Source organism: Notamacropus eugenii, chromosome 5, assembly GCF_028372415.1.
Source record: "Notamacropus eugenii isolate mMacEug1 chromosome 5, mMacEug1.pri_v2, whole genome shotgun sequence".
Classification (NCBI taxonomy): domain Eukaryota; kingdom Metazoa; phylum Chordata; class Mammalia; order Diprotodontia; family Macropodidae; genus Notamacropus; species Notamacropus eugenii.
This window is the reverse complement of record NC_092876.1, coordinates 51,108,901-51,135,765: the sequence shown is the minus strand read 5'-3', so window position 1 is coordinate 51,135,765 and position 26,865 is coordinate 51,108,901. Positions and strand designations below refer to the sequence as shown.

Here is a 26,865-nt window from a genome sequence, read left to right as displayed (position 1 = left end):
TGGCTAAAGAAAGTCCTATGACAAGTGAATTTATTATAGGAGATGGGGTAGGGAATGGACCTGTGATTTAATTGGTTATGGGAAATCCCTAGGTGGGGAAACATCTCTACCAATACACCTTTTCAGATCACTGATAGGACTAGACCTGAGTCCCATAGCCCTGGGCTATGACACGTAGTATGTTTCAGAGATGAGATTTGAACGCAGTTTTTCTTTTATTCACTACATGAGCCTAAAACTCCAAAATGTGTCAATCACTGTAGCAACTTCTATCTTTTTTTTTTTCTGGGTAGCCAGGAGGATTTGGGTCAGCACTGCTCTTTTGGGACTTCTTAACATGACATTACAAAACTCCCTCTGAGCAGTGCCTTAGCACCTGAAATCTCTTGCTTCTGTACCTAGATAATTATATTCATCTAGATCCTCTAGGTCCTCAAGTGTGACCCTATGTTCTGTGAAGTTTGGTTTCAGTCAAAGGGCCACACCTGAGGACCTAGAGAGCCAAATGTAGCCTCGAGGCCATAGGTTCCCCACACCTGGTCTATATAAAAAGAAGGCTGAAGGGAGAGTTATGGAATCCCAGAGCTGGAAGGGGGCTCAAAGGTGGTTAGGTTCAACTTTCATTTAATCAAAAATCCCTTCTTTGATATCATGACCTACCCTCCTTCCAGTGGTTGGGAAACCATTACCTCTAGGGAGAACTTATCCCACTTTGGGACTATTTTGATTGTTAGAAAGTTTTGATTTTCCCTGAGTCTAAAACTACCTCTCTGTAACTCCTACCCATTAGATCTGCCCTCTGGGGCTAAGGTGAAGAGATCCAATCCTTTTCTCATATGATAATACTTTCATATTTCCTCTAAGTTTGGACTTCCTAACCTGGATCTGAAGAACTTTCTTTAAAAAAAGAGTATGTATATGTAATATATATATATATTTGTGTGTGTATGTATGTATATATATCTATGCATATGTATACACACATATATAACTGAATTTCTATTTAATTGGTTTCATTTGTAATTTTCTGTGTTTTCTTCTATGCATTTAAAAATATGATTCTGAGAAGGAGTCTACAGGCTTCATCAGATGGCCAAAGGGATCCAAGACATACAAAAAAAAGTTGAGAACCCTTGGTCTAAGTCTTCTCTTCTCCAAATTAACCAACCTGAGTTTCTTTAACCAATCCATGTAAGGCTTGATCACCCTTTGGACACTTTGCATTTTGTTAATATCCTTTATAAAACATGGTGCCTGAAAAGGACCATGATGCTTCAGAATTGGTCTAATCAGAGCAGAGGAAAACAGGACTATCATCTCCCTTATTCAGCCTTGGTGATTGCCCTCAACTCTGTGAAGGATGGTTCTTAGAAAGGCATCAGGCTGGCCTCTATCTCAACAGAGACTAGGGCTAGAGGAAATAGACTTCCATTACATCAGGAGGGACTTAGTTTAGACATTAGAAAGAACTTCCTGGTATTAAGGGTGATTAGACATTGCATGACTAGACCTTGGACTTCCCCTGCGCCTAGAAGAAAGAGAGATCTTGAAAATCTCCATAGGTCTAATGCATCCTAATTCAAATTTCTAGATAAGATTGAGAATCATATAGACAGATTTTGTTGGGTTCTAATGATGTGGTCCATACTTAGAATAAACTATTTGGGGGATCAAGAATTCTGACTACCTTGGACTTGATACTCCTGGCCACCCAATTAGCTCTATTCTGTTGGATGGTGGTGACTCTTAGCTAACTGTCTCACAAATATGTGCTTTTAGACACACAGGCTGGAGAAGTGAGTGTGGGACAGAAAATGGCAGATTTAACTAAAAATTGGGAGAAAAAATGAACTCAAAACCACATACTTACCAGTGATACTGAGTTAGTAGCATCATATTTATACCGGAAGGACCTCATAGAATCTTTGTACACCTACTAAGAGCAATTGGCATTTAAGCTGGAGGCTCCCAGAGGGCAGGGACCAGGTCTTACCTAGTCACTCTGTACAGACAAACAAGCATTTATTGAGTGCACTGTGATTTACAGGAGGAAGGCAGCAAGAACACCCTATTACCTAACCCAGCCATAGACTTTACTGAGGCATATATCTACCTCTCCCACCAAAGAAGCAAAAAAACACAGAAAGTAAGTAAATTTTCATCTTTCCTTCCTCCCCTCTCCAAGTTGGTACTAAACTATCATCTTTCTTAGAAGAGCCAAGCTGATGAGTTATCCCTTCCTCTCCTGTAGATATTGCCAATAGTTCACATTTACTTTTATGATGGTGGTGCAGTATTTCCTGGAGACAGTAGAGGTCACTCTTAGCATTGCCATCCAATGTAAATGTCTGGAAGAAAATGAAGGAAGTAGGGTGTCTGGAGTAATGGATGGTTGTGTTGGTGCCATTGAGCAGTCCAATGCTTCATTGAGCCCCATGAGTCTCAGATGCCACTCTCCAATCATTTTCTTTTCATAGTTGAGACATCCAGGTTCAGAATCTCTGACAACCATCTGGTTCACTCTTTTGTTTTCCCCATTGCCAGTTTTAAATAATTTGCCCCTTTCCCCAAACCTTCCAGGGCATAATCCACAGGCAGATGGGGAAACTTGGCCATCGCCTACGTAGGTTAAACGTTAATGAACGATCCTTGCTCCCCATTAACGGACTCTGGTTCCACACATCGTCCTTTCCTTCGAGTGACTCTTCGGTTACGGTGAAATTTGGCGTAGCAGCGGAGCCCTGTGCAAAGTATACAACAGAAGAGTGAAGAAGGGGGCCATCTGTCCTGGGGGAAGAGACAGGCTCTGTATGTGCACACACAGTGCTTAAGTATGCACACACATGTGTATTTTCAGTGGCTTTTAATGTCTCTTCTACCTCAAAGTCTAGGATCCTATGAGTTCCTCTACAGATGAGTATTTGCCCTGGGATATGTGTTTGCTCTCCCCAAAGTTACTAATGATTTCTTAATTTCCAAATCTTATGGCCTCTTCTCAATCTTCATTCTTATTGGTTTCTCTGCAACCTTTAACATCGTTGATCACCCTCTTCTCCCTGACACTCTTGTCTCTCTAGGATTCCTCAACACTATTTCCTCCTGGTTCTACCTATTCTCAGTCTCCCTTGCTGGATCTTCACCCAGGTCCTATTCAATATCTTTGAGAGTTCCACCAGGGCTCTATCCAGGCCCTCTCCAAGTCTTCTCCCCCTATACTGCTTAACTTGGTGATCTCATAATTTCTCATGAATTTAATTTCCATCTCCATGCTGATGATTCTCAGATCTACTTATCCAGACCTAATCTCTTTGCTCAGCTCCAATCTTGCATTTCCAACTGCCCATTAGCCATTTCAAACTGGATGTCCTGCAGACATCTTAAGCTCAGCAAGTCCAAAACTGAACTCATTATTTTTCCCCCTAAACCTTCCCCTCTTCCTAACTTCCATGTTGAGGATACCACCATCCTCCAGTCATGCATACTTACAACCTGGATGTCATCTTTGACTCCTCACTCTTTCTAGTCCCCCATATCCAATCTATTGCTAAGGCTTGTCCATTTTGTTTTTGTAACATCTCTCTCATGTGCCCTTCTCTGACCCTGCCACAATCTTAGTGTAGGACCTCATCACCTTATAACTGGATTATTACAAGAGCCTGCTGATTGGTCTCCCTGTCCCAAATATCTCCGTACTCCAATCCATGTTCCACTCATTTGCCAAAGTGATCTTCCTAATCACAGGTCTGACTGTGACACTTCTCTCCCCACCCCACACACCATTCAATCAACTCCAGTGGTTCTCTATCACTTCCAGGATCAAATATAAAATTCTCTGGTATTCAAAGCCATTCATAATTTGTATCTCCTCCCTCCTCCATCTCTAGTCTTCTTATACTTTGCCTCCCCTTTCCCCACCATGTACTCTTTGATCCAGGAACATGGACACAAACCACATCATTCTCCAACTCTTGGCATTTTCACTGGCTGTCCCACATGCCCCCAATGCTCTCCCTTCTCATTTCTGTCTCCTCCTCCCAGCTTCCCTTGAAAACCTCAGCCTAAATCCCACCATCTATAGGAAGCCTTTCCCGATCCCCCCTTAAATTCTAACGCTTTCCTCTCTTGAATACCTCCAATTTATCCTGTTTATAGCTTGTTTGTATGTGATTATTTGTCTGTTGTCTCTCTCACTAGACCATGAACTCTTTTAGAGCAGAGACTGTCTATTGCTTTTCATTTAGCATAGTGTCTGGCACAGAGTAGGCACTTGATAAATAATAGTTGACTGATTTATATGTAGAATCGATTTACTCATATTGTTAATGAAAACAGAGGTCTCTGGTGTTTTTTTTTTCCTGCCCTGGCCACTAAATGTCTTTTCTACCAGACGTTCCGACTTCAAGACAAGGTTCCTATACTCAGGGCATGAAAGATTGTTCATGAGTAGCTAGGAACTCAACTGCCTTTTCATAGATTGCTATTTACTCTATAATGTAGACTGATTTCTCAGAGCCTATCCGCTTTTCCTCCTCATTTTAGTGACAGACCTTTAAGGAAACTACTCTGGGTTTAGCATATGACTTAGGTCTTTCAAAGATTAATACCCTGAACTAATTATTTTTTCTTGAAATATAACCCCACTTTGGCAAAGAATTGGAAACTGAGGAGATGTCCATCAAGCAGAGAATAACTGAATAAGTTGTGATGGAATACTATTGTGCTATAAGAAATGACAAGTAGGATGCTCTCAGAAAACCTGGAAAAACTTGCATGAACTGATGCCAAGTGACATGAGCGGAACCAGGAGAATGCCATATACAGTATCAACTATTGTACAATGATCAACTGTGAATGACTTAGCTATTCTCAGAAATACAGTGATCTGAGACATTTTCAAAAGACTTATGATGGAAATGCTCTCAATATCCAGAGAAAGAACTGATAGAGTCTGAATGCAGATCAAAGCAGACTTTTTTTGGACTTTCCTTTTTGTTTCTGTCATTTTGATCTGTGTTTTCTTTCACAATAGGACTAATATAGGAAAATGTTTTGCATGACTGTATATGTATAACCTATATCAACTTGCTTGCCTTCTCAATGAGGGGGTAAGGAGAGGGAGGGAGAATTTGGAACTTAAAATTTAAAAAAATGTTAAAATTTTTTTTACATATAATTGGGGAAAAAATAATGTGTTACATGAAAAGAAATATCAACAATAAAAAGAAACCTAAACCCACTTCCAGGGAGGAGGCAGGGGCTTAGGTCACATGAGACTGACTTCAGAGGGATTAACTGAGCAGATGGAGCCTTGGAAGCAGGCAGGTGGCTTGAGGGCTATAATACAGTCTATCTGGGCACCCCAAAAGCAAGAGGAAGTAGAACAACCTGCAACCTGCTGGCTTTGCCTTGATCTCGCCTGTTGCTGCTGCTTCCAAATAGACAACAACAGGGTGAGTCTTTTACACCAGTAAAATGGTGTTGATCACTCTTTATAATATGAGTAATAAATACAATAGCTAGAAATAATAATAAAAGCTAATATTTATATAGCGCCTACTATATGCTGGGCACTGTACTAAGTTACAAATAGTATCTCATTTGATTCTTATGACAACCGGAGGCAGGTGCTATTAGTATCCCCATTTTACAGATAAGGAAACTGAGGCAAACAGAATTGAAGTGACTTGCTCAGGGTTACCTAAGTCCTTACCTCCTCCCTGGGGGAAATGGGGTTATGTTTCAAGAAAAAAATAGTGGAGGGTACTAATACTTGAGACAGCTAAGTCAAGCTAAACCTGGAGTAGTTTTCCTGAGGGTCTGTCACTAAAATAAGGAGGAAAAGTAGTAAGTTTAGCAGGCCAGATTTGAACTCAAGTCTTGCTGGGGCAGCTAGATGTAGCAGTGGATAGAGCACCAGCACCGGGCCGAAGTCAGTAAGACTTGAGTTCAAAACCAGCCTCAGACACTTATTTGCTGTATGACCCTGGACAAGTCATTTCACCCTGTTTATCTCAGTTTCCTCATCTGTAAAATTAGCTGGAGAAAAAATGGTGCACCCCTTCAGTATCTTTGCCAAGAAAACTCCAAATAGGGTCACAGAGAGTTGGACATGATTGAAGTGACTGAACAACATCTTGACTCCAGTCTCAGCACGCTATCCACTGTGCCACCTAGCTACAAAGGCATTAAATGGAGTTGATGAACTTGTTACTACAATAGCACTTTTTTTTTCAAAACTAGATTTGGGATCTAATTTGTATGGGGGACTCTCAGTAAGGAAACTCCCTCTATCAATGCCATTTCTTCTGCATGTCATTAGTCCTTCATGACAACCCTGTGAGGCAGTTGCTATAATGATCTCCATTTTTCAGGTGAGGAAATGGGGCCCAAAGAATTTAAGTGACCTTCCCAGGGTCATATAGCTAGCAAGTGATAGAATCAAGATTCGAACTCAGGCCTTTCTGACTCCAAGTCTAGTGCTCTGTCCACTTTCCCACTTAGTTTGATAACAATAGATAAGTCTGTGCATGGAGAGAGATGGGAAGGATGGTGAGAATCATATTTTGGTCCTTCATGTTTGTGGGGTCTTTTTGTATTGAAGGAGGATGAGATTTCTCCTCCCCTTAGAACGACCTTTCTTGGCCAAAGCATGTAGCATCCCCCTCTTTGGGGGACAATCCTCCTTGAACTCAGTAAGGCTGGTCCTTGGAGAATTACCTCCCATTGGAGCCAGACTCAAAACCTTTTCAGACCCTACCAGAGAGTGGAAACTCAGAAAGTAGAGCCTTCAAGAACACAGGGTCACCTGTGTACCACAATAAAGCATTAGAGCACTTTAGTAAGGAGATGATCCTCATGAAGACCTGAGTTCAAATCTTGTCTCAGACACTTACTAGCTGGGTGATAGCTTTAAGCCTCAGTTTTCATCTGTGAAATGGGGATGATAACCTACCTCACAGGATTGTTGTGGGAACCAAACGAGATTATGTATACAAAATACTTTACAAATTTTAGTGCTATATAAATAAATATAAGCTATTGTTACCAAACATAGTTATTGGCCAAGCTGGCTATAGAATCTCTATCTTCTGGTTTAAAATTCATTGTTCTTTCCGCTGTCAAATAGTTAACTAGGGGTTCATTAAAAACCCTTCTTCTTAGGGAGACTTAAAAGCCTGAGACTGAAAATTCTCTCTAAGGGACAGGAGAAAAGGTAAGATGTGAAAGAGAAGAATTGGAAGCATGCTGAGGAGCCTCAGGGAACACAACACGGCCACTGTGGAGGTCATGGTTATGGTGGTGTGGAGTGTCGGGTTTCCTGCCTTCTGCCACAGCCTGAATTCCTCAAGTTAGCAAAGCAACAGAGACACCAGGGAGAAAACAAAGCTGTTGTATGGAGCTATACCCATCACACTACTGAGGATGGAGTGGGTGATTCCTATTTGGCTCCTGTTTTCTTCCTGTAGCATTTGAACCTAGATCTTCCTGACTTCCAAGTCTACCAATCAATCAATCAACAAGCATTCATTATGTGTCTGCTATGAGTTAGGCAATGGAGATACAGAGCCAAAAAAGAAGCCATCTCTGACCTCAAGAATCTTACATTCTATCAGAAAAAACAATATGTATAAACAGAATTAAATATTAAATCTATCTCCTCTACCCAGATGCCTCCCAAAGTCCTGGTTATGAGAAAACAGTATGAGAAATAAGGCCTCCTGGTTCCCTCCCCATCCTATGCCAAAAGCAGTAGGCTAGAGAGAACTTACCTTCCATGCACATGCAGTCGTCAAAACATTTGTTATTAAGGCCCCGGTTATGAGGTTTGCAGAGATGTTCCCGTAAATCACAGCATGACCCTGCCAAGATATCAAGCATGGTCAGACTCGCCAGGCAGAGAGTCTCTCCCTGCTCTTCCCCGAGGGACTGCCCCCTTTAAAGGGAATCCATCATCTCCATGTCAGGGACGCAGCCCCAGAAGAGAGGGGGGTGTGTGGGCCAGCTGGTCTGGAGAGACGTCATGCTGGGCTCACTGAGGGATGTCACCAGAGGCTCTCTCCCGGGAGGGCCAAGATGCCCAGCTGCTGGAGGCTACTTATTGATCACTGAGGAAAACTAAACTGCATGCGACCATTTCCAGGACAGAACTGGCAGGCCCAGCAGAATGAGAGAATTTTATATCTACAGAGGACATCAGAGATTATCTAATACAGCCCTTCTCAATTTAATAATAGCAATAGTTTGCATTTACATAGGGCCTAAAAGTTTATAAAACACTTTACAAATGTTATCTCATTTTTTCCTTCCAACTCAGGGGGTTGGGTGCTATTTTATACCAATTTTACAGATGAGAAAACCAAGCAGACAGAGGTGAAATGAGTGGCCTAAGGTCACAGAGTTAGGAAGGATCTGAGGATAAATTTGAACTCAGGTCTTACTGACTCCAGGTCTGATGCTCTGCAAAGAAAATGAGGGTCAAGACAGATAGCTAGAGGATGAGTCTACCTGCAATATCAGTTATATTGGTACAACAGCCAAACTGGTTTTTAAGGCATCTTCAGTTTTTTTTCAGCATCACAACTCCATATACATTAAGAGTGTTGTATGGTTTTAAAAATGTTTTCCTCTCTTAGGCTCAGTTTTGTCATCTGTAAAATAGGACTAATAATAGCTCCTACCTTCAGGGTTATTGTGAAGATCAAATGACATCGCCTATATGAAACACATTGCAAAGAGGTACGTAAATACTAGTTAGTATTAAGACAAGTGGAATGATTGGCAAGACTCCGCCATTTTTGTGTCTTTGCTCACTCCTTTCGCATAACTAGGATGTCCCTCTCTTCCCCTTCAACCACCACCATCTCTTGAAGTCCCTCCCTTCCCTCAAGGTCCATGAAAGATCTTCCCATTTCCACAAAGCCCTCTGATAGCCCCCCAAGTAAATGCAATTTTTCTCCCCTGAATTTTGTGTATTTTTTTTTTTTGCCAAGCCATCACCTTTCCCCTAATGGTCTGCTTTAGTGAGGGGAGGGGGAGCTTCCCCTAATTGGAGGTCTTCAAGCAGAGGTTGAACAGCTCTTTGTGAGGATATTGTAAAGGGATTCTCGGTCAGGTAGGGGTTGGACTCCATGGTCCCTGAGGTCCCTTCTGACCCTAAGATTCTGTGATTCTGTTAGCTCATCCTCCCTTGTACCATGGTTGACCTGGGGCTAGTCCTTCTCCTTGTTCCCATTAGATGATAAATAGGCAGAGTCCATGTCATAGCTATCTCGGCATCCCTAACCCATCATAGGTACTCAAAATAAACGTTTGTTGAATTGATCAAACTGGGCAAAAAATGAAAAAATAACCAGTCAGTCAGTTGTTTGGTTTCCATGACACCCAAACCTTTTTTAATTTTGCCTCACCCCACCATCTGACAAAGAGAAACAATTTGTCATGGAAAACAGCTGTCAAATTTGCTTTGTGATGGGCATGACAGCCACCATCGTCAAACAGGTGGCGGCATAAACACAGGCTTCATTCATAGTTCCCTAAAGATCTGTTGCCTGGGTGACAGGATGAGAACAGAATTTGGCCCCTCTCATCTTCAACAGGAAGTACTGGAGAGAGAGGGATACCACATTCCAGACAGATCCTCTCTAGTTTTGCCATCCTTAACAGAATATGGGCCCTCCTCGGCAGGCTTGAGAACCATGTCCCTCTTTCCCTCTCCACCTTATTCCCTATAGAAGATTCCCTTATGTGATGGAGAAGGAGTACCTGGGAGACAGTCAAGGTGATGGTCACAGGGTTCCTCTCTAGCTGCTGATGTTTCGTTGCCATAGCCTGGGCTTTTACTCTGATGTTTCTCTGAAAAGGAGAACATTCTAGGTTAGAAAACTGAAAGACAGATCCCTCTTTTCTCCTCTCCCTCCCTGGCGGGCTGCCATCCAGAATGTGGGGAACCAGCATCCCCCAGTCCTGTCCCCGGCTCATTTTCAGGCTTGCCGTGAAACTCTGCAGATTATTAGAACTGGCTAAAAGAATCCCAGAATGGCAGAATGTGAGAGTTGGAAGGGACTTTGGTGGTCATCAAGTCCAATCTTTATATGAAAGAATTCCCTGCATCACATATCTGGACCTTAGAGAAAGACAGCTATAGAAGCAGAGGATTTAGGGCTAGGAGGATTCTTAGAGGTCAGTGTGTCCAACCATCTCGTTTGACAGAGAAGGAAACTGAGGTCTTCTAGACACATTCTTGGATGTTACAGACCGTCTCCCTGCCTATAGTACAGGGGAATCAGGGAAGTCATTTATTAATCTCGAGTAGACTTTGAGAGGATATTTGTGATATGGTTAGGGAGTGGCATAACATTAAGACTCTCATGCTTCTGAAATGAACATTTCTATGCAGTGAAAAGATGAATTCTTTCAATTCAGAACTGCGGGCAAGTTGGATCATTTGCCTTAAATCAATCAAGCATTACATGTCTGTGGAGGGGCAGGTACTGGGTATATGAAGATAATGGGGGAACTGTTCCTGTCCTCAAGGAGCTTATATTTTATCAGGGAGATAACAGGGGAATATACCCACATATGTATATATGTATAAAAATAAATACAAGATAATTTGGGGGTAAAGGATGAAGAAACTGAGCTTTGAAGGAAATGAGAGATTCTAAGAGGCAGGAGTACAGAAGAAGGGCATTCCAGGCATAGGGCACAGCCTGTACAAAAGTGTGGAGAGCACAATTTCAATCAATTTCTATATATTTCTGTACTACACACTATATTGCATTATAGTCCCAAAGAACACTATTTCTAGGCTTCGAGGTAGCTCAGTAGATAGAGTACTGGAACTGAAATCAGGAAGATCCAAGTTCAAATCCTACCTCAGACACTACCTACCTCTATGACTCTGTGCATAACATTTATTACTGTCTGCCTTAGTTTCCCCATCTGTAAAATGGAAATAATAATAGCACCTACTTCCCAGAATCCAATGAGATAATATTTGTAAAATGTTTTGCAAACTGTTAATTTTTATATAAATGCCAGGTATTCTATGGACCTAGGTTCACTCAGAGTATTAAAGAGATGTACTATATCTTGAGTTATAGATTGGCTTCTTAGAGATTGGTCTTTGAGATCTTTCACAGACAGACCTGAATAATCAGTGTATAAAAATTTTTAAATGAGTCAGAAATAAGATAGAAAGTATTGAAGATAGAGTCACTATTTGTTGCTGATTTGAAGATCTGAGTCATTTTGTAGGATTGTGACAGATGGTGGAATGGAAGGAATAGTAGATTTGGAGCTAGGGTATCTGGGATGAAATCTTGATTCTGCCACTTAAAGTGACCTTGGGGAAGTCACTTTCCTCTCTTGTCCTTGTTTTTCTCAATCTCCCAGGGTCTCAGCTTTCTCCTATGTAAAATAAGTGTGTCAGACTGGATGTCATCTGAGGTCCATTACAGTTCTAAACCTCAGGAATGAATCTGAAAGGTTAGCATGCAGAAGATAGATCAGACTTGCTCTGATTGTCCCTGTAACAGAATTAGGAGAATGTTATAGAAGGATTATAGGCAGAGGTTATAAAAGGATTTTAGCTTGATATTAGGAAGAAACTTCCTCACGAATGGAGCTGTTCCTTAGTGAAACAGGCTGCCCTCCAAGTAGAGGTTAGTTGACTGCTCCAAGTAAAGTTTGGGCAGCTGCTTGTCAGGGGTGCTAGAGAGGGGATCCTTTTTCAAGTAGAGCCTAAATTCATGACTTTTGAGGGCCCTTACAACTTAGAAATTCTGTGCATCAGAATTGAGCCTTAAGGTCTAGCAGGGGAAAAAAAGTACAGGTGAAGTTGAACCACGAATGAGTTATGAGGAGGAAGGGAGGGAAGATATACCTTTCTTCTTAGCAGAAGGCCACATGTCAGGTTTTAAGTCTTCATAATCAGTCCAGTCAAACAAAGCCATGTCCAGGGTGGGCATCACATCTCCATCAGGTCTAATCCGAGCCTGGAGAAGACAAGATAGGAAGATCAATGAGCTATATCGATTCAAAAAATCAGAATTATTCAGAAAAGCCTGAAAAGAGTTGTATGAGCAGATGCAAAGTGAAATGTACTCTGTACAAAAGTAACAGCAATACTTCAAGATGTTTAGCTGTGAATGAGTTAGCTATTCTCAACAATGCAATGATCTAAGACAACTCTGAAGGATTTAGGGTGAAAAATGCCAGAGAAAGAACTGATGGTGTCTGAATACAGATTGAAGTGTACTTTTTTTACTTTATTTTTCTTGAGTTTTTGGTCTGTCTTCTTTCACAATATGACTCTGATGGATATGTTTTGCACGACTACACATGTATAACCTATATGGAATTGTTTGCCTTCTCAATTAGAGGGTCGAGGAGGGAGAAAGGGAGAGAATTTAGAACTCAAAGTTTTAAAAATAACTAGTTAAAATGTTTTAACAAATGTTAAAAATTGTTTTTACATGTAATTGGGGAAAAATAAAATGTAAAATTTTTAACCCCCCCCCCTCAAATCATAATTAGAGAAACCAAGGGCTACAAAGGAAGCACCAGTGAATCATTTATTAATAAAACATCTCAGACCAAGAGGCATCCTTTTGGCTGATGTGGTTCACTCTGAACCCCAAAAGTCACTTTGGTTCTAGGGTTTCTGCAGCCATAAGGAGTTATTCATTGGTCAAGATGCCTGATGTCTAAATGTAGCAACACCACTGGATTACGTTGATCGCAAAGTGAACTATTCATTAGTATTTATGAGGAGTAGCCACATCACTCCCTTCCTTTAGACTATGGATTCTCAACATATTTTAGCCTCATAGATCCCTAGGATAGTATCTGGTGAAGCTTCTGGACCCGTTCATGGAGTAATATTTTTAAATACTTAAGATAAAACACATGGGGATTATGAAGAAAATAATTACTTTGAAATACCTTGAAATTTTAACAATCAACTCAAGCAGATTGGGGCTGGTTCCAGCATCCTCCTTTAATATAATCTAAACCTTGGGATAGGTCCTTTCAGTAAGGCCTCTTTAAGGGGCCCCTTCTTTGATCAAAAAGGAGGAATGTTCTGATGGACCGAGGAAGCCCAGGCTCTATTCTTGGCTAGTAATCAACTAGCAATCAATTCCTGTCTTTATTAATATTTTAGTAAAATATAAAAAGACTTCAAGTCTTCAGACCTCAAATGATGAAATCTTGCCCAAGAACTTGATGAAGACAGCTCAGGACCCCGAACCCAAGGGCACTGGGAATGGCAGAACTACTAGACCTACTGCCTAGTCAGTCAAGGAACCAACCCCTGGGGCAATAGCTTCTACAGGTGTCACATCCCTTGCCTACTCAGCTTCTGAAGCTCCAGAAAAGAAAGTTTTTGTCACCAAAGTCCTTGGCAATACTAAATGACTTACTATCAAAAATGGACATGCTTTTATTAGTGGGAATAATGTTAAAGAGACATTGCTGTTTGTTTTATCTTGGCTATAGTTTGCACTGTAAAGATTTGTTCGCATGTTGTTTCCCCCGTTAGGCTCCTGCTCCTTGAGTGCAGGGACTGTCTTTGGCCTCATTTTGTATCCCTAGCACTTAGCACAGGGCCTGACACATAGAAAGAGCTTAAGAATGTTTGTTGATTGATTGATTGCTTTGCTGCTTCCCCCCAAGGACCATGGAACCCGAAACCTATGTGCTTTTTTCTCCCTGTTAGAACATCAACTAGCAGTCAACTCCTGTCTTTATTAATATTTTAATAAAATATAAAACAGCTCCAAGTCCTTGAGACACATTGGTCATCTAGCCCAACCTTTTCTCTTTGCAGATGAGAGGTATCCAGTTCCATGCTCTCGTTTTACAGAGAAGAAAACTGAGGTGCAAAGACAAGATCTGACTTGCCCATGGTCATAACACTAATCAGTGACGGAGGTTAGACTAGGATTTGGGTGTCCTCAGGTCAGAGTATTCCTCCTTCTTGACCAAAGAAAGAGCCCAAAGAAGCAAAGGACTTACTAAATGTAGCACAGGTCATTCTAGATCATGTGAGAGGAATAATGCTGGAGCCAGCTCCCACTGTTTGAGCTGATTGTTTAATTTTCAGTATGAACGTTTACACTTCAGAAATCAGCAAATGCTTCAAATTGGGGTTTGATTTAGTGTTTTGTTGATTTCTAGAGTTAAGAAAATGATGGAGATGTTAATAATGAAGATTAAACTTAAAAATGTTTCTTGTGTACAAATTTTTGAGAGCCGATTGCTAAACATTTACCAGCACACTCCTGGATCTAGAGCTCCCACCGTAGAAGCCAGACTTCCTTTGGATGCCCTATGGGCATTAGCCCTACTGTAACTTAGCCAGCCTCAGCCTCCCCAGGATTAGAGCTTACAAGTATGGACTACAGCATTCAGCTTAATTCCTTCATTTTACAGTTGTTGTTCAGTTGTGCTCAACTTTCCATGACCCCATTTGGGGTTTTTTTTGGCAAAGATACTGGAGTGACTTGCCATTTTCTTCTCCAGCTCATTTTACTTAGGAGGAAACTGAGGCAAATAGGAGTAAGTGACTTGTCCAGGGTCACACAACTAGTAAGTGTCTGAGGCCAGATTTAAACTCAGGTCTTCCTGATCCCAGTCCTGGTGCTCTACCCACTGCACACACAGCCACCCTCATTTTACAGAGGAGAGGCTAAATGCCTTGCTTGAGATTACATCAGTCATAAGCAGCAGAACCAGAATTGAAGCTCAGATCCCATGACTTCAGTATTTTTTCCACTAAATATGTGCAAACAAAGCTTTCTCCTCTGCTTGACGGAGTCAGTTGTTTGATCTTTTATTCACAGAATAGTACAACCTTCAGTTCTTCCTTAGGTTCCTGAGAAACAGAGACCTTGGAGTCCTGCCTTTCTCTTTCTGGCTCTGGGGAGCATCCTTTCATCCAGGGTCAGTTTCTCTTTCCTGACACCCTTCCCTCCTTCTAGAACAGAAGCTCTCAAGAGTCTGGGGAAGTCTGTGGATCCCTTTTTAGAATCATGTTTTTAAAGGGATAAAACAAAATTCTATATTTTATTTATTCTATTCTATCTTATTGTATTATCTATATTTTATTATTATTGTAATGGAAACCAGTTATGTTGAAATACAATGATCAAAATAGATAATTTTTTAAGGTTCATAGACTCCAGGTTAAAAACTCCTATTATGTTCTATGTTTCTGAGACTTGGTTTCTAACCCTGGCTCTGTTACTGACAAGTGGTGTGACCCTGGCCAAGTCCCTTCTCTCCTCTGTACCTTGGTTTCTTCCTCCTCCTAGGCATTCCGGCGGAACAGAAGATAGAACTCTGGAGCCAGGACATCCAAGAGTTCAAATCTAGCCTCAGACATTCACTTAGCTGTGTGAACCTGTGCACTGTTAACCTCTATCTGCCTCAGTTTCCTTATGTGCAAGATGAGGACAATAATACCAGGATTCTTGTGAGAATAAAAATGAGATATTTGTAAAGTACCTTGCAGACTTCAAGCATGATAAAATGCTAGTCATTATTATTAAAAAAGAAGGGGTGGAACTGAATACTCTCTTGGGGTATTTTTGTGGGTCTCTGATTCTTACCAGGGGCCGTGGGGATGTAACAGGCAGGACTGGCGATTCTTCAGTGGATGCCGATGTCTCAAATGTGGTCAAGAACAGGATGGTGGGGGCCAGGCTAGTGGATGATTCTTCCATTGGGCCACTGGGGGCCAGGTCCTCAGAGAGTTCCACCTTCTTGATCAAAGAACTGGGCTTTGGATCTAGACTTCTGCCTATCAAAGGGGACAGTGATACTGGAGTCATTTAAGGACCCTGTTTCCATGCTATAATGACTGGTCAGGATCAATTAGGCAACCTCCCTAGAGAACGCAGAAACTTAGGATTGGAAGGAACCTCAAGGGAATCTAGTTCAACCCAGCCCAGAAAAATGATTCTATGCCTTAGCTAGAGTGGTCAGCCTGTTCAGAGCTAGGGAGGGTACGTAGAGTAACGGAAGGGAGGGGAAATGATAACATTGGGTGGGGAAGGCTGCAGCAGAGAGAGAGAGAGAGAGAGAGAGAGAGAGAGAGAGAGAGAGAGAGAGAGAGAGAGAGAGAGAGAGACGGAGAGAGACAGAGACAGAGAGACAGAGAGAGACAGAGACAGAGAGACAGAGAGAGAGACAGAGAGACAGAGAGAGACAGAGACAGAGAGAGAGACAGAGAGAGAGAGACAGAGAGAGACAGAGAGAGAGAGAGAGACAGAGAGAGAGAGAGAGAGAGAGAGAGAGAGAGACAGAGACAGAGACAGAGACAGAGAGAGACAGAGAGAGAGAGAGAGAGAGAGAGAGAGGGAGAGAGACGGAGAGAGACAGAGACAGAGAGACAGAGAGAGACAGAGACAGAGAGAGAGACAGAGAGAGAGAGACAGAGAGAGAGAGAGAGAGAGAGACAGAGAGAGAGAGAGAGAGAGAGAGAGACTCATAGGCACTGAGGAGTAATGTAGCTGACTGGGGTCTTATTTTGAAAAAAAGATGAAGCACTGAAAACTAAATCCCTAGGTCTGTTTTTCAAGTTAAAAAGATCTTTGGCTTCAACACCCAGACATTAGGATTAGTTTGGAGAACCTTAGCCTGAAAAAACCCCTAAAACTGTGAAATGCCACGATGTGGGAGGGAGCTCAGCACAGAATGTCAGAGCTAAAAAACAAAAAAGAACAATGAGACACAGGGTGTCAGGGCTGGGAGGGCCCTTAGGACACAGGACGTCAAAGAACATAAGAGAGATGTTAGACATAATATAGTCTAACTCATTCCCAGAAGAGAAAACTGAGGCCTTGAGAGATGACATGATTTGTCTAGGGTTCCTCCTTCCCCTTGAGCCAGAAGCAAAGCCCGCCTGTGCTGCAGCTTCCCCAACCACACCACTACTTTTATTTTATCCCACCTTAGTGTTCTTGACTTCTATCATAGAATTATTATAGTTGACAGATGGAGTAAATTAGATGAATATGATTAGCAGAAGAAGATTGCAGAAGCAAAATTCCCTTCTCCCAGAGCTTAGCACAGTGCCTGGCACATAGGGCTTAATAAACATTTGTGACCTTCCTGAGCAGCCCAGCAGAGATTGTGGTGTGGATTCTGAGGCATGGGACCTAAGAAGTCATATAGTTGAGCTGTCTTCCCTCCTTCCCTCCTTCCTTCCTTCCTTCCTTCCTTCCTTCCTTCCTTCCTTCCTTCCTTCCTCCCTCCCTTCCTTCCTTCCTTCCTTCCTTCCTTCCTTCCTTCCTTCCTTCCTTCCTTCCTTCCTTCCTTCCTTCCTTCCTCTTTCTTTCCTCTCTCTTTTTTTCATTTCTCATTTTACATATGAAGAAACTGAGACCAGCATCTCTAATTCTCCTCAAATGCTCAATAGCAAAATCAACCGTTTTTAAGACTAACTCAATATAAAAACAGCCCCAGATTGAGATCCCAAGCTGAGGAAAATCCCAGACTTGGCTTGGTTTGGCAAACCTTAATCATTTCAGGATGCCAGGCAGAGAGAATTGGTTTGGAGGAGGGTGGGCAGCAGAGACTAAGTACTCCCTGTGTGATTTGCATTTTCTCATTCTACCCATAGATCTTGTCTGGCTGTGCACAGAGGGTGATACCAAAGACATCTGTTTGTTGTCACACTGGAGGACATCCAGGAGAAAAAAAAAAAACCCATCTTTTGTTGCAAAAGCATTGAGAGCTGCCTGGCAAGAGCCCTGTCTGAAGACTGCCAGCTTCCGTTTGGTGAATTCAGCTGCTTTGGGGCAGGAAAGCCCTTTCCTGGAAAACACGTGAGTGACACCTCTGTCTGTGGCCAAATGCATCTGTAAGCAGCGCTCAGAACCAGGCCTAGTCAGTATTTTATATATTGATGTGGCAGAGTAAAATGAACACTGGATGTAGGGTCGGGAGGATCTGGTTTCAAATCTTGCCTTTGCTGCCTAAGTGACCTTGGCCAAGTCTCTTCTCCAGGTCTCAAGTTTGCCCAACTGAAAACTGAAGGAGTTTGGACGATCCGATCTCCTAGTGGTTTATAGTGCCAGCAGATGGAAGAAGGATCCACAAATAGAAGCCAAATTAATAACAGTTAGCATTGACATAACGCTTTAAGGTTTATAAAGTGCTTTACATCTGTTAACTTATTTGATCGTCACAAAAGCCTTGGGAGTGACCTGCTAATAATTATCTCTCATTTTCCAGCTTAAGAAACTGAGGCAGACAGAGGTTAAGAGACCTGTCTAGAGTCACACAGCTAGAAAGTATCTGAGGTGCAAGTCAAACTCAGATCTTCCTGAATCCAGGCCCAGTGCTCTATCCACTCAGCCACCTAGCTGCCCACCTGGAGTAAACTCTCCCTCTAGGGATGTGATCCTGGAGACGTTATTTTCTGAGCATCAGTTTTCTCATCTGTAACATGGGGGTGATATTGTTTTCCCTTTAATCTGAATCCTTCTCTTCTGCTAATTATCTCTCATTTATTCTGTACATTTCTTATCTGTACATCGTTGCTTTTATGTTGTCTCTCCCATTAAACTGGGAACTTCTTGAGGGGAGGGACTGTCTCTTGGCTTTCTGTGTCTCCCTAGCATTTAACATGGAGCTCAGCACACAGTAGGTCCTTAATAAATGCCTGTTCCCTTCCCTCTCTCCCTTCTCCATTTGTACTCTGCCATGAGATACAATAGAAAGAAAAATGCGTTTGGTGTCAGTGGCCCCCAGCTGAAATTGGACTCCATTATTTGCTATCAATAAATCAATAAGCATTTATTAAGTGCTTACCTTGGTGTTGGTCTCTATCAGCAACACCCTGTATGATCCTGGCCAAGTGACTTACCCTCCTGGAGCCTCAGTTTGATTATCTATGGAGTGAAGGAAAGGTGTGGAGACCAGGTCCCAGGATCCCCTGAAGGAACTGGGAATTCTTAGCTTGGAGAAAGGCAAACATGGGATCCAGGGATTGGGGTGGGGGGATGGAAGGAGAGCAATTTTCAAGTCTAGATGCTCTATGGAAAAGGGATCAGGGGATTAAGATTTGTTTTGTTGAGATGCCATAGAGCAAAGCTCAGAACAATGGGGAACGGGTGGCAAGAGCTAGATTTAAGCTTCACAGCAAGAAAAACTTCCTAAAAATTATTGTTATTCTGTCAATCCGACTCTTCATGACCCCATCTGGGATTTTCTTGGCAAGGATACTGGAGTGGTTTGCCATTTCCTTGTCCAACTCATTTTACAGATGAGGAAACTGAGGCAAACATGGTGAAGTGACTTGCCCAGGGTCATACAGCTAGTAAGTGTCTGTGGATGAATTTGAACTCACATGTTCCTGATTCCAGGCCAGGTCCTCTTTCTACTGAGTCATCTAGTTGCCCCTCCAAAAAATTATGACTTTCCAAGGGTGAAATGAGGAACCCCAGGAGGTAGGAGCTTCCCTTCATTGCAGATCTTAAAAGGTACACAGCAAAGTAGATTTAGATGTGGAAAGGACCTCAAAGGCTATCTAATCCAACCCCCTCATTTTACAGATGAGGAAACTAGTTAGACTAACTACCCAGAGGGGACAAAGTGACAGGTAGAGCTGGGATATGAATTCAGGTCCCTTGAATCTAAATCAAGGAGCTCTTATTCTGGTACAGTTTGGGATACTTGACCTCCATACTCTGCCTCTCAGATTCTGTGATTCTATGAATGGGTTAAATGAAATCAGGGGTGTTGACCATTTTTGGTGTCCTCCAATCCTTTAATAATGGGGGGTGGGGGGTGGGGGAGGCTGTGGACTCCTTCTTAGAAGCATGCTTTTAGATATGTAAATTAAATTGCATAGGGTTATGAAGGTTAGTGAAAATAACGATGTCATTTTTTCCTCATCTAAGATCACAGGCCCCCTGAAATCTAACCATAAGTCCATGGACCCCCCAGGTTAAGAAGCCCCAAATCAGATGGCCTTTAAGGTCCCAATTCCCTCTAAATATTATGAGCCTATATTTCCTCATCCTATGCACATACTCTCTCTGTCTCCATCTCTGTCTCTCTCTGGTTTTTTTCTCTCTGTCTCTCTCCATCTCTCTGTCTCTCTCTCTGTCTCTCTGTCTCTGTCTCTGTCTCTGTCTCTGTCTCTCTCTCTCTCTCTCTCTCTTGCTCTAACTCCTCTTTCTCCCTTTCTCTCCTTCCCTCCCTCCTTCTCTCTCTTTCCCTCTCTCTCCTCTGTCTCTGTCTCTTCTTCACCCCCACCCCTTACCTCGATGTTGCTTTCCTCTGTCTCTCCGTCGCTTGTACTCTCTGCCATGTTTCCTCCCTCTTTCAAACTGATTGTCCCTCTCCGGGTAGGGGAACTCAAAACCCAAAAACACATCCTTATCCTGCAACAGGCCAGCAGGACCGTGGCCCGGCAGCATCTCCTCTCCAGCAGGCAGCATCCCCGGCAGCCTGGAGGCACCGGCTTGGTCTGGCACGTGGGCCCTGCCCTTCTTGGTCAGTCCATGTCTCCGAGTGTGCCGGGGCCTGGGCTGCCACAGCTCTGGGCTCCGTGGGTTGACGTTATTCTCTGGGACGTTGCTTTCCTTAGAAGCAGACTCCAGAGCCCCTGTGAAGCTTGGATCTGTGAGGACCAGGATCCAGAGGAGAAGTGCCTGGGACAAGCAGCTGGCGGGCGCTGCCATGGCCCCGGGCCCCTGCAAGATCAACAGAACACATGCTAAGTGGGAGGCCATCAATTGGCAAACATTTGCCTTGCACCTACTATGTGCCAGGTGCCTCTCTGTGGTGCTAAATTACAGGGACACGCCCCATCTCTCCACACTGAGCATTTTCCCTGGTTGTCCCTTATGCCTGGAACTCTCTCCCTCATTTCCTCATTTGCTGGCTTCCCTGGCTCACATCAAGTCCGAGCTAAGACCCCACCTGCTACAGGGTGTCTTTTCTGTCTGCCCCTTAAGTCTAATACTTTTCTTCTGTTGATTATGCCCAATTTGGTCTGTGTGCAGCTTGTTTCTACATGGTTGTTTGACTCACTTGTTAGACCGCAAGGTCCTTGAGGGCCTTTTTGGCCTTTCTTTGTATCCCCAGAACTTAGCACAGACACTGGCACATAGTAGGTACTTAATAAATGTTTATTGACTGATGGATTGATCTGGAAAGGTAGAGGGAGTTTCCTCATATGGGTGTCCACATACCAATGAAATTAGAGGTTTGATTCACATACACACACACACACAGGTTCCAGGCGTCGTACAATTCCTAAATCTATGATCCCCTATGTAACCTTAGACAAATCAATTAACATCCTTGGGCTTCGGTTTCCTCAACTGAAAAATGCACCAGCTTGTTGGTCTGGTGAATAGAGCACTGAGCCTGAAGTCAGAAAGACCTGAGTTCAAATCCTTACTCCAATGCTTGCTAGCTGTCAAGTCACCCTGTCTGCCTCAGTTTCTCCATCTGTAAAAATGGGGATTAAAAACACTACCTACCCTCCTAGGATTGTTGTGAGACTCACAAAATATCTGTAAAGTTATTTGCAAAGTTCTCCAAATGCTAGAAATTATGATTAAAATTGGAGGGGATGTGGATTCAAGGGTTTTTGAGGGTCTTTCTAACCTTTAAATCTATCCCCCTATGCATAATCTTGGGAAAATCATGTAACCTCTGGGGTCTCAGTCTTCCTGTCTGTAAAATAGGAGGGTAGTGGTGGAAATAGAACTCAGCTTCTAGAATCCCTTTCAGCTCTAAATCTTTGATTCTTCCTAGATGACTCATGCTTCCCATACATTGCAAAGGACTCAGGAAGAGGAGGAGCCAGGGAGGCTTCTCAGAAAGGTTTGCCTCCTGGGAAGCCCCATCTGGAGTGACCAGGCTATGATGTTCGGTGCATTATTCTCCCTCACCTTTATTTCCACTTCCTGCCCCCTCCATCCTTACTCTAGCCAAACAAGTACAGCAGGGGGTTAGCTCGATATGATTGAATTTTTATGACCTCCCTGGGGCTCACCACACACTGCATTCTTCTCTCAAAGGTGCTTACTCAATCTTTTTTTCCCTTCCTGATTTGTTGCAATATAATTGCTCAGGATTAGCTGAACTGGATTCCAAGAAACTTTATTTTTCTTCCCAGTCTTCCTATACTGATCCTATGACCCACCCCCTCTTCACCCCAACTTTCAAGCATTTCTACCCAGCATGCTTATAGGGGCCCTAATTCTTTGGGCAGTGCCTTTGGAGCAGGGGATGAAAGGAATAGGAGTCTTAATTTTTATTATTACTAATACTAATCATCATCATTAGTAATTACTAATAATTATTATATCATGTATATATGTATAAAATCTACTAATAATTGTGAATATTTATATACCTTTCTATAAAAATGTGTTACGTATATGAGATGTCCCAAAAGTCTTAGTGCAGATTTAAGCTACAACTTTAACGTGCCACCAAGGCTTTTGGGATGCCCTGTGTCATCCATTTTGATCTGTAAGATAATTTAGCAATTTTAGGATGATTTTAGTTATCCCAAAGTGGAGTGGATTGTATTCTGAGTTAATGGGCTCCTCCTTAATGATGAGATGGTGGTGGTTACTTGTCTGGTTTGTTGTAGGAGGGATTTTTTTTTTCTGTTCTGGATTGGACTCACTGATTTTTGAGATCCCTTTTAACTGTGATATTCTGATGTGGAGATACTTAGAGTCAGGTAGACTTGGGTTCAAATCCTGCCTGACATTTAACTAGTTGTGTGATCCTGGATAGGTAAGGCTCTTCACTGCTGCCTGCCTCAGTTTCCTCTTCTTTAAAATAGGGAGAATATTATCACCTCCCTCCCAGGATCGTTGTGAGGACCAAACCAGACAACACATATAAAGCTCTTTGCACCCCTTAAAGTGCTAAATAAAAGTTGGCTATTATAATTACGCTGCAGTGTGGATATATGTTCAGATAAACAAAACATGTATTTATCTAGTTCTGCCTCTTCACAAGACACTCCCCTAAATCCTAGGGACATGAAGACAGAAGCAGTGAGTCTCTGTCTTCAAGTAGCTTTTGCTCTTCGGGCAGGGGGGTGGGAGTGGGTGTGGGGGCTGGAGGGGAGGAAGACAACATGTAAATTGATCTGTGGTTACAATGAAATGTGGGGGTGAGAGAAGGCAGGAAAGGATTCTCCTAGAAGGTGGCACCTGGGTTGAGCCTTGGAAGAACCTGGGGTATTAGGAGGTGGAGAAAAGGAAGGAGCGTATTGCAGGACTGGAGCCCAGACTATGAAAGGGCATGGGAGATCGATCGCTGAGCTTGGGGAAAGGTGATCAGGCCAGTATGGCTGTAAAATTGGAGATCCACCTGGACAGAGAGGCTGGAATCCAACTGTAGACGCTTTTAAGGGAGAACTTGAGGAATTTGTATTTTATCCTTGAGGCATTTGGGAGTCCCTGAAGATCCTTTAGAGAGTGACAAGAAACTGGACTTTAGGAAGATTGTTTTGGTGGCTTTGTGGAGAAGAAAATAAAAAAGGAGGTTGAGAGTAGGGAAGGGACTTCCCCAGGGTCACACAGTTGGGGAGTACCAGAGACAGGATGTGAAGCTATATTCACGTCTTGAGCTCTTTCCAGCTGCTACCACTCACCCGGGGGGAGTCTCAACTGATATGGGTCAAGTGTTTTCCGAAGTGGAAATCTGATTTCACATCAGACACCCTTTCTACTCCACTGTGCTGTCTTTTGGAATCTAAATCTGGATATTGGGGTGGCCATATTCTCCCAAGATTGGAGCAGGAAGGATGAATGCATCAACCTTTCAGCCCAAAGGCATTCTGTGCTGTGCAGAGCCTGGAGAAACACCTTTTTACCTGTCCTTTCCTCCCATCTTTCCCACAGCCACCTTCTCATTCAATAGTGATTTTGCCCGGCTTGCTGCCTCCTCTCTGTCTTTGTGTCAGGGCTGAAAGGCGGCAGGCTGTGGTACAGCCTTTTCCATGTCCCCTATTATCTGGGTTCCCTCATTATTCAGCACCGAGTCTTTGGATGCTGGAGGAATGTGTGTCACTGGGGAGGGGCTTGAGAAAGATCTCCTCTTCACCCTTAACATCTCCACTTAGCCCTTTGCTCCCTTCTTGGTTAACCTCAGCTGCTCTTAGCATATGAAGGGGATCGTGCATTGTTAGCATCAGCTGAATCTCTTTCCTTTCCTTGTCTCCTTCTACTCTGCCATAAAGAAACTCCCTGGTTCTTTCTCCTGCAAAAGATGGGGGGAAGGGGAATGCTGAACAGGGATGTGAACCTAAGGTGGCAACCCTTCCACGGGGACCTTTAAGGGGCTTTCAATCAAGTGATGGAAAGTTCTGGAGGGCTCATCACATACCTATCAGAAACCCCCAGCCCCAGAATAAATACCCCCACTCGTTATGAGAGGCAGAGTGGAAAGAGCTTGGAATGGGGGATTGGATATATCTCGGAAACTCAGTTTTGTTACTCTTTACCTGTGTGTCTTTAGGTGAATCACTTAACCTTTGAAAAATGAGGACATTAGACCAGATCATCTCATAACTCCATCCCAGTTTTTAATCCCATGATTCTATTTAGCTCCACAGGTTTGTAAGTTCCATGGAGGCAGGGGTCTTGTCTTCTCCAATCTTTGCAATTCTCCAGAACCTGGCACAGCAGACCTGGTTTCTATTAGAGTGATGCCAATGAGACCACAGCTGAGTTGTCTCTATCATACAGAATAAAATTGAATTCCCCTCCAGGGCAAAGTCATTACCAACTGGATTATGTTGAGGGTGTGGCCAGGGATGCCACAGCCATTCATTCACTTAACAACACACTATTCATGAAATGGCTATTGTAATAGTATATATCACATATAGAATATCACATACATAAATAATATTATATCTCAATATAGAGTATCACACACAGATAATGTTATATACACATATAGAATATAATACACAGATAATGTATATCATATATAGAATATTACTTATAAGTTATGTAATAATATATAATATTATATGTCACATATAATATTATAGATCATATAGAGAATATCACACAAAAATGTTATATATCAATATAGACTATCACACACGTAGATAACGTTGTATATCACATACATAGATAATGTTATTTATCAATAGAATATATCACACACAGATAATGTTATATATCACATATAGAATATTATATATAATATATATTACACATAGAATATCACACATATATATCACGTATAGAATATTATACACATATACAATATATATTATATTATCTTGAAGACCAAGATCCCAAGGTAGAGCTGCTAACATAGTAGGTGTTTAGTGAATAATTTGTCACTGAAATGATTGAATGGATAACTATAGCTGCACTGGCTACACCCTCAACATAATCCAGCTGGCGCTGACTTTACCCTGTGGAGACAGATGGGCTCAGTGTTCATCAATGAAAGATCGTTGTCCAGGATGAGGGTTAGTGGTGTTCTCTGTGCTTTCCTCTCTACAGAGCTCATCATTTCATACATGGCCAAAGTCTTCAACCGTGGCCTTATTAGCACAGAATTCTGGCCACCAAGCTAATCAGAATAGGTATAATTAATTCTTGGAGATGGCAAATAAACCACTGAGGAAACAAGGCCAGGCCACTCCTAACAAAATAGTCTCCCTTTTATACTAGAGGGGAGCAAAAGAATCTTAGAATGTCTTTGCCACAAAGACTAGAAATTGTTTGAGCCAGTCCCCTTATTTATAAAGGAGGTACCCACAGAGGAGAAAGGAGAGGAATTTCATGTCAAACCCAGGCCTCCTAGAGCTGAGTTACACCATGCTGTTTTAGCTAGCTTCCCTGACTTCACAAGTAATCTGGCAGAGTTACTCTGGCTGGGAAAAGATTTGTAGACTGATGAGCAGTGGAGGGAGGCAGTGTCTACAAAGCTCATCAAGCTCAGGGCAGCTGTAAATCCATGGGAGCACAATTTCCAAGGAGAGATGGCAACCCACAACTGAGTGACGGAGAAGTTTGGCAAGCAGCCTTAGGAAATGGGGGAATGGATCACAGCATCAGAGCTAAGGCAGAAAAGGCCTTGAAGATCCTCTAAATGCAAACCTATATTTTTACAAATGGAGAAATTGAGGTTCAAGGACAAGGTAGACTGCATCAGCGCCAGAATTCAGACCATATCCTGAGTTCAAATCTTACTGCTGACATAATCTGTCAGCAAGATTTGAACTCAGGTCCTCTGACTCCAGAGCCAATATTTCCTCTATTATAACACAATTTCTCTGGGGTTTGGGCTAGATAATCTCTAAGGTCCCTTCCGGTTCTGCTTCCAGTACGCTATGAACTCGAGAGTGACTAGAGAAAGCCAGAGTCGTGAGGGAGCCCAGCAACCCAGGACAGAATGTAAAGGGGAGGAGGTGTCAGAAAAATGAATGATTTCACTCTCATTCTCCTCTCTGCCTCCCCCTGCGCCAGTCACAGCTACAGTTCCAGACCTGCATGAGACAGCGTTATATGCAAAAGAGGATAATTAATCAACCCTGGTACCCAGCTTTGATTCCTCAATAGACCCCTCCCTCCATCCAATCTTCCCATTCAGGGCCCACCCATGGTGAGGGGCAGGGGACAAGAGGGGCGCCTGCCTCCCCGACAGACAACTTGTGGCGCCTTGACTGAATGATTTCACCAGGCTCCCTGTGGCAGCTGTGACCCATACAAGTCAGCCAGGCTGGCCCACCCAGAGGACCCCTGCACCACCGAGACGCCAGGCCGACTGGATGAGGGACAGATGGCAGGTCTTCACAACTTGGGTGGGAAGGCGTGGTGGGGTTAGGGTGTGCCAGGGTGGTCA

The 26,865-nt window shown here is 42.8% G+C and overlaps 1 protein-coding gene across 1 annotated transcript in view; it reads right to left on the bottom strand.

Annotated features, from left to right (window-relative positions):
* Positions 1-2,005: 2,005 nt before the first annotated feature.
* The window catches only part of DRAXIN (dorsal inhibitory axon guidance protein), a 39,717-nt gene continuing 14,857 nt past the window's right edge, over positions 2,006-26,865 (bottom strand). The window contains exons 2-7 of the mRNA XM_072608873.1: positions 20,279-20,711; positions 15,615-15,805; positions 11,885-11,996; positions 9,763-9,852; positions 7,770-7,859; positions 2,006-2,741 (exon numbers count right to left, since the gene is read on the bottom strand). Of these exons, the coding sequence (XP_072464974.1) occupies positions 2,629-2,741; positions 7,770-7,859; positions 9,763-9,852; positions 11,885-11,996; positions 15,615-15,805; positions 20,279-20,699 (1,017 nt within the window). The 5' untranslated portion in view covers positions 20,700-20,711 and the 3' untranslated portion in view covers positions 2,006-2,628. The remainder of the gene's footprint in view (positions 2,742-7,769; positions 7,860-9,762; positions 9,853-11,884; positions 11,997-15,614; positions 15,806-20,278; positions 20,712-26,865) is intronic.